This window comes from Lottia gigantea, assembly GCF_000327385.1.
Source record: "Lottia gigantea unplaced genomic scaffold LOTGIsca_77, whole genome shotgun sequence".
In the NCBI taxonomy this organism is placed as follows: domain Eukaryota; kingdom Metazoa; phylum Mollusca; class Gastropoda; family Lottiidae; genus Lottia; species Lottia gigantea.
In genome coordinates this window covers 543,656-551,863 of record NW_008710566.1, presented here as the reverse complement: position 1 = coordinate 551,863, position 8,208 = coordinate 543,656, and the positions used below count along the sequence as shown (strand labels likewise).

Below are 8,208 nucleotides of genomic sequence, written 5' to 3'. Positions count from 1 at the left end.
TTCTGTATCTTATTTAACTAATGAAATGAAATGGAGTTTTATATCCTACTGTTCTGTATCTTATTGGACTAATGAAATGGAGTTTTATATCCTACTGTTCTGTATCTTATTGGACTAATAAAATGGAGTTTTATATCCTACTGTTCTGTATCTTATTTAACTAATGAAATAAAATGGATTTTTATATCCTACTGTTCTGTATCTTATTGGACTAATGAAATGGAGTTTTATATCCTACTGTTCTGTATCTTATTGAACTAATGAAATGAAATGGAGTTTTATATCCTACTGTTCTGTATCTTATTGAACTAATGAAATGAAATAGAGTTTTATATCCTACTGTTCTGTATCTTATTGATCTAATGAAATGAAATGGTGTTTTATATCCTACTGTTCTGTATCTTATTGAACTAATGAAATGAAATGGAGTTTTATATCCTACTGTTCTGTACCTTATTGAGCTAATGAAATGAAATAGAGTTTCATATCCTACTGTTCTGTATCTTATTGAGCTAATGAAATGAAATAGAGTTTCATATCCTACTGTTTTGTACCTTATTGAGCTAATGAAATGAAATAGAGTTTCATATCCTACTGTTCTGTATCTTATTGAGCTAATGAAATGAAATAGAGTTTCATATCCTAATGAATTGAGCTAATGAAATGAAATGGAGCTTTATATCCTACTGTTCTATATCTTATTGAACTAATGAAATGAAATGGAGTTTTATATCCTACTGTTCTGTACCTTATTGAGCTAATGAAATGAAATAGAGTTTCATATCCTACTGTTCTGTATCTTATTGAGCTAATGAAATGAAATAGAGTTTCATATCCTACTGTTCTGTACCTAATTGAGCTAATGAAATGAAATGGAGCTTTATATCCTACTGTTCTATATCTTATTGAACTAATGAAATGAAATAGAGTTTTATATCCTACTGTTCTGTACCTTATTGAGCTAATGAAATGAAATAGAGTTTCATATCCTACTGTTCTGTACCTAATTGAGCTAATGAAATGAAATGGAGCTTTATATCCTACTGTTCTATATCTTATTGAACTAATGAAATGAAATAGAGTTTTATATCCTACTGTTCTGTACCTTATTGAGCTAATGAAATGAAATAGAGTTTCATATCCTACTGTTCTGTACCTAATTGAGTTAATGAAATGAAATGGAGCTTTATATCCTACTGTTCTATATCTTATTGAACTAATGAAATGAAATAGAGTTTTATATCCTACTGTTCTGTACCTTATTGAGCTAATGAAATGAAATAGAGTTTTATATCCTACTGTTCTGTATTTCATTGAACTAATGAAATGAAATAGAGTTTATACTATATTGGGATAATGAAATGAAATGGAGTTCAATGCCCTAATTTTCTGTACTTTAATGAACAAAATGAAATGAAATGAAATGGAGGTGTACGTTCCACTGTGAAGGGAATTTTGTCAGGAGAGGGGTAACAGAATAACCTGTCTCTATCTAATGTTCTTATCATACTCACTGAGATATCATCAAGTTGTTGATTAGCTTGTACAGATAACTGTAAATCATCATCAGTTTTTAAATTAGGTGTTATCACTGAAATATACAATAAACTCTTAATATAAAAGGTTATAGCCCTTAAAGGGACAGGTATGCCATTTTTGGGGGTCGATTTGAGTCTTGAATATATGTAAATAGTCTTCAGAAGTAAGTTACAAATGAACGTACATCGCATAATTGTTTCAAAAATATCTCAAATTAGAAATTGAACTTTCGGTTTCTTTTGTTTTCTATATATAGCAGAGACACAAGAAATGAAGAGTCGTCTTTTTAACTTTCAAAGCCGGAGAATTCTGGACACATATGGATTTGAAGGGTCAATTTGTGAGCTGTGAACACTATAACTGATTGGCCTAGCTAAAAAAAATTCCCATGTCTGAGACTAAGATACAATTGGTCAAACAGATGGCAAACCTGTCCCTTTAAAATACTTTATTTCAATGTTAAGTTCTCCCATGCCAATATCTAGGAAATTTAAAAAGGATTGAATAGAGGTTTTCTAAATTTATTATTAGTATTCGGGACATCATCAATTTGCACCATTTCAATTTCATATCAAATCAGTTGACTTTTGGTCTCGCTATTCCATTATACTAAAGCTAAGATTCCATATACGCGTCATGCGGACATAAATGACCCTTGCGGATCTGTCCAGCATCAAACGTATGCGTTATCTTTCTTTTGACGCACAGATGGATGCTTTGGTGCATAAAAAAGACAGGGAATCCCCACAAAATATGTCACATTTGGAAGATCTCCGCGCGGAAAGGCGTCTGGATGCGTCAAAAATCGCTATGCCCAGCGATTTTTTTTTATTTTTAACGCATGACGGTTGACGCATGATGGATCCGCATGACACGTATATGGAATCATACCCTTTTAAACCAACCATTTCGATTTTTAACGCATGACGGTTGACGCATAATGGATCCGCATGACACGTATATGGAATCTTAGCTTTAGCCTTTTATGACATCACTATCGTAAAAGCCCTTAGATATCATTAGTAGCTTTAAGTAATATTGATGTCATATACTGTTAAGCATTTCCATTCCATTACAATGATGCAGATAAGTCATAAATGGCCCCTGATACACATAAAAAAAAAACTAGAAAACAACCCCTTTTAAAAAACTCTAAACCTGTTGTCACCTTGAGGATTTTGCTTTGAAAACTCACTGAACAGGGGCTTAAGACAAAAAATCAGAATATTCTAGAGCGAAATATTTGGTACCTGATTTGTGTGCTTTCTCCCGGATTTTCTTCTGTAGTTTGGACATTTCCAGATCCATGGCCTGATAGTTGAGTTCTCTGGCTTCAGTGGATGGTGGTATAAATATTGCAGGATCAGTGCCAAGATAGGAACACTGTAAATGTCCATCATCACTTAATGTCACTATACAGCCTTTTAAATCTCTGAAAAAAAATGGTTTTCAATATCTTTGGTTTTTCAAACATGCAAACTAATTTTTGGTGCTGCTAAAACTTGATATAGGACAGCTTTAGTCATTCCTAGCATGTTGAAAATGAACAAAAAAACCTTTTATGCTCTTCATGCAAGTCAGTGCTAAGAGGTTTTCTAAATTTTTTATGTGTATCAGGGATACTGTTAGCATCAATCTGCACCATTCCAATTTTCAATCAGACATCTGTTGTTCCTGCAATTCCACTATGATAACTCATATTTTGCTATTTGTGACACCATCAAACACTTAGTTTAAGTGGAATTGCAAGAACTATAGACGTCTGATTGAAAATGGGAATGGACCAAATTGATGCTATCAGTGTCCCTGATACACATACAAATTTAGAAAACCTCTTTACAATCCGTTAAAATAAATATCTGAGGCTAAATCTTATCCTAGATTAAATCATTAATCAATAACACTTAACCACTTTGGCACCCATAGAATTTAAAGATGTCTTTCGTAAAATTAAAAGATAACACAGATTTATTGAAACTTACTGAAAATTTGCCACTTTAATTTGAACTGGAACATGTTCTAATTTCGCTGCCCATTTTAAAGTGACGTCTTGGCATACCATTAGTGAATTGGTTGTCGTGGCAACCATATAATTTATCGTCCCTTCTGCCACTATAATTAAACCAAAAACAGATTCAAATCTTAACCAAAAAATTTCAGATAGTTGAATGTGATGAATGGGTTTATTGTCCCATTCAAACGACTAGACGCTTTTTCCATGTCAGCTCCTCTCACCTGCATCACTGACAGGGTTAGTGAGCAAGCGTCTAACTCACTGAGCCACCGCGGCTCTTTGTAGGCCTATGATCAATTTAATTAATTTACAAGGCTTAAATCTTATCTCACGAATTTACGTGCTTCTGAAAAATCTCCCGACTTTTCACCCAATCTCCAGATTTTTCAAGGTAAATCTCCAGATTTTTTTCCTATGTGTGCATAAGTGGACTGCTCGATCGACAAGTTCTGCACGTTTGAGATTTATGGAATCAACAGAACGCTCAATCAAAACAAGTTAGAAATGAGTTCAGAACGCGTTCTACATGTGACATATCGTGGGTGACCGCTTGAAACCTCGTATATGCCATATTCGGTCATTTTGACTTTTTGGTACCGTTCGAAAGCTCATAAAGGCGCGGATCTTGTGATCAAAACCTCGTATTCTTAGCTTGATTGTAAACAAAAAGCACTAATTAAATAACACGTATATAAACAGTCAGATTTAAAACCTCGTAAAATATATTATTATACGGGCTACAATGTTCCTTTTCTGCGGATGAAAATGAAAAACCTTGTATACTGTATTATTATACGAGTTTTTGGTTCAATATGGAGAACTCAAATTGTTATACGAGGTTTATATTTTCCAAGAATGAAAACCACGTATAGCGGTAAAAAAAATAATTAAAAAGATTTTAACAAAATACGCGTACAAATAGTTTTTTTGCATTTTCTCGAAAAGGTAATTCCGCGTCATATATCCGGTCACCCACGATATTCACTTCCGTTTGGGGGTAGAATTGAAACAAACGGAACCTGATCAGAACTCTCCAAGCGAGCGTCACCTAGAGGGAACTAAAAGGACAAATTCAACTTACATGAAGCATAGGGACAGAAACAAGTCGGATCATACTCCATTTTAGACATATATTTTAACACTCCACCTTCACTGAGACAGAAAATATTTCTTTCACCTGGAAAAACAAAGAATTGTCTGACTACTCTTAAAAAACTAAAACTAACTATTCTAATTAAAACTAATCAAAGGAAAGAACAATGCCACGCAGTTTGGAGAAAATCCATACCAGAGGATCCTTTAGAACCTCAGTTATTATCCATGGAAGATAACGGGTCATCTGAGGAAGATTAATGCTGCAATGTTTGATAAAGGATAAGCTGGTAGACAAGATCCTTAAGAACGTAAGTTGTCGTCCTTGTACAATATTGATGTTTGACCAAGGACCAGCCGGTAGGCAGGATTCTCCAGAACCTTAGTTGTTATCCTTGTACAATATTGATGTTTGACCAAGGAACAGCGGGTAGGCATGATTCTCCAGAACCTTAGTTGTTATCCTTGTACAATATTGATGTTTGACCAAGGAACAGCGGGTAGGCATGATTCTCCAGAACCTTAGTTGTTATGCTTGTACAATATTGATGTTTGACCAAGGAACAGCGGGTAGGCATGATTCTCCAGAACCTTAGTTGTTATCCTTGTACAATATGGAAGTTTTTTTTGACTTACCTAGTATGAGAATTGAGCACTGTGAGGTTTGAATCCCTGACATAACATAAATATCTAGAGCTGGTTCTCCCAGTGAAAACGTCCAGTCAGCCTGAAATTATCAGTTTGGATTTAAACTTTCAAATTCAAATATGGCACAAAAATAACTCTTCAGAGGACGCCTTCATTATGCAAGACAATCTCTAATTGGTCAAAATAAATAATGATGCAACATTATCACTGATTGGTCAAAAATAAAACAAGGGGTTTCGTCGCTATTCAAAGCGGTCAGTCAATATGAGCAGAAAATTTCTTAACTGGAAAATGGCCAACTGCTAACTGGATTTTTGAGGATCAAATTTTAATAGGAGAAGAACATGAGCACCTGATCTGATTCTCTCAGTTGTGAAAAACCAGTTGCTAACAGACTTTGCCATTGACACCCTTACTTACCACAACTTTTTTGCCAGATTTGATATTTTGTGTTTCATTGACACCTGGACTTTCTGCTGCAGATGCCAAGGATTGATATCTGCAACAAAATAATAAAATAGCTCAAGCAATGGTTGCCGAGTTGATAATCACCATCATAGAATTCCAATTGGTTTACCATTAGGTTTTCGAAAAAGTAAGTAAGTTCAGACTACACTTAAGTAAATGGAATTAACAAGAATCAACTCTAGCAACAAATTTGGCATCAATTTCACAAAAAAATAAGTTCTCCACTCTGATCTTCATGTGAAATGTGGGTAAGTCAAGCAAGCCAGCAAGTTAGAAAAAAAATTAACAATGTACTGTAATTTAACTGTATTTGCTAGTTGTGTCTGCCTCTCTATTTATGGCAAAAACTCTCTAATAATGAAAGATAGAAAAAAGCTTACTTGTATGATTCTGCCTGCCATGAAGAAGAGACAATGACAAAACTATCTAATCTTGGTATATAACTTATTGGACCGGGCAATAACGCCCCCGGTAAAAAGCGGCAAAATGCAAAACTTTCTTGTTCAAAAAAGGAGACCGTTCCATCCATAGACTGAACGCAGATAAAATCTTTTCCTGTAATCAAGAAGAACATGTTTTTCGATTCTTGTTGACATTGCATATCTTTCTTCATTATTTCAGTCAAACCAGCTATAAATGAGTACAAAAAAGGACAGTTTTGCTGAAAGCCATCGACAAGCTAGCAAACAGGATATCTGTAATAACTTTTAGACTTCTGTCCTTGTAGTGGTATGCTACCACAAATTTTTAAACCAGCTGTCCTGATGAGGATATTATATCTAAAACATGAGATGCTCTAGTCAATTAAAACATGAAGGTCTGTAGGTTACTGACCTTTCACCCCACCGAATGGTCCGTAACAGAAATTATAAGTTGTTCTCTGGAGGTTGTGTTCATATAAGAGTTGTATCTGATATTGTTGACCATGTTCTACTGTACCTGATATAGCTGTGGATAGAACAATTAAATATAAGGCCAATTCCCAGGTAATACTTTTTAAAAGGGATACAGTCAGTCATCTAACTATTTGTTTTGATAGTCCATGGTAATTGAAAAAACAGAAAAAATGTTGCTATGTAAACAAAAACCTGTAGATTTGTGTCCAATGGGAGAATGGATTACCCAACATATCTTGTGCTTTTGTTTCCTGCACACATATGACACAATCCAAGTTGTCTTCATACATTGATATTATAAAATAATATGGCCTCACCTTTGATGCTATAAACTGCTAATTTTCGGGGATGTAAAACTGCTAGCTGATTACTTTCTGTCACTCTGAAAACAAAACACAACATTGTCATAATATCAACAAAGTCTGCATGAAGGAATGATAATATCAGCATAGATACTTAAACTGTATCACTTATGATAGTACTTTTATTCATTTGTAGATAAACTGAACGCATATTTTCATTCTGAAAAGCGATGCACATAGCTAAAATAGCTGGACAATTATATAACTCTAAGACTGTCATTTTTTAATATAATATTTCCAATATTAAGCCAACATTTTGAGAAGAATTTTCAGTCATCCCATGATGCTCTTTGTCACCCAATATTCTGAGTTTAAACACAACTGAATCACCTAACCTAGTCATTTTAATATCCATAATTCAGTAATAGAATCGTTTTGAAAATTTTTTCCTACAACGGTCAGCAATCAGTAGTCTCGAAACAGTTCGTGAATTTTACGAACCGGTAATCGTCGGCAATAACCGTTTGTTACCCCGTTAGTCCCGGTTAATTACTAAAGATTATAAAAAGGGTCAAAAACAGTGGCGGAGCCAGGTTTACGTCCCTAAGGGGACGACATATCGGATATTGCCCGAATTTCTAATTTAGTTATGAGATTTTTGCCTGAAAAACTTGCTTTCGGGGCTGCGAGGAGGGGCAGCTGCCCCCTCTGTCCCCCCTTTAGCTCCGCCACTGGTCAAAAACCGCATTTGTGGCAGTAACTCACCATTAACTAACTAGAGTAAATGTAAATGAGTACCCAGGAAGATTTTGGCTAGTTCCCCGCGAATTGTCGGTACAAATCGACAGATACCAAACAACCCATTGAAGCGTCTGCTTCAATGTAAGATTACGAGCGGGCCTGACAGAGTTCAGACGGACTGGTGCCATTGTCACTCATTGCTACAGTCTCTAACAGATCAAAGGCTTTTATACCAGTTGTAGAGTCAGTGTTATGTGTGTATCTCATTGAAATCGCCGCGAATCAGTGTACCGGTACTGGTCTCTTTTTACTTCTGATAAAATTGACAGTTAACCGATTATCTCAAATCAGACCCGGTTACCCGTGAAATACTACTAATCAGTTAACTGATTAACCGTTTCAACTCTAGCAATCAGCATGGACATTGTCTAATTTGAGGCCTGAACTACTTACGAAGAAAATTTGCCCACTTCAACTGAAGAATGGGTTGTTGAAAAGCCTGTCTACA

The 8,208-nt window shown here is 35.0% G+C and overlaps 1 protein-coding gene across 1 annotated transcript in view; it reads right to left on the bottom strand.

Moving 5' to 3' along the window:
- LOTGIDRAFT_222053 (hypothetical protein) overlaps positions 1-8,208 on the bottom strand; it is a gene marked incomplete at both ends in the record, with an annotated part of 16,189 nt that overhangs the window by 6,992 nt on the left and 989 nt on the right. Inside the window, 10 exons of the mRNA XM_009066504.1 lie at positions 1,483-1,591; positions 2,790-2,971; positions 3,522-3,651; positions 4,635-4,750; positions 5,302-5,372; positions 5,714-5,792; positions 6,142-6,316; positions 6,596-6,709; positions 6,975-7,039; positions 7,852-7,962. Coding sequence (XP_009064752.1) covers positions 1,483-1,591; positions 2,790-2,971; positions 3,522-3,651; positions 4,635-4,750; positions 5,302-5,372; positions 5,714-5,792; positions 6,142-6,316; positions 6,596-6,709; positions 6,975-7,039; positions 7,852-7,962 — 1,152 coding nt within the window. The remainder of the gene's footprint in view (positions 1-1,482; positions 1,592-2,789; positions 2,972-3,521; positions 3,652-4,634; positions 4,751-5,301; positions 5,373-5,713; positions 5,793-6,141; positions 6,317-6,595; positions 6,710-6,974; positions 7,040-7,851; positions 7,963-8,208) is intronic.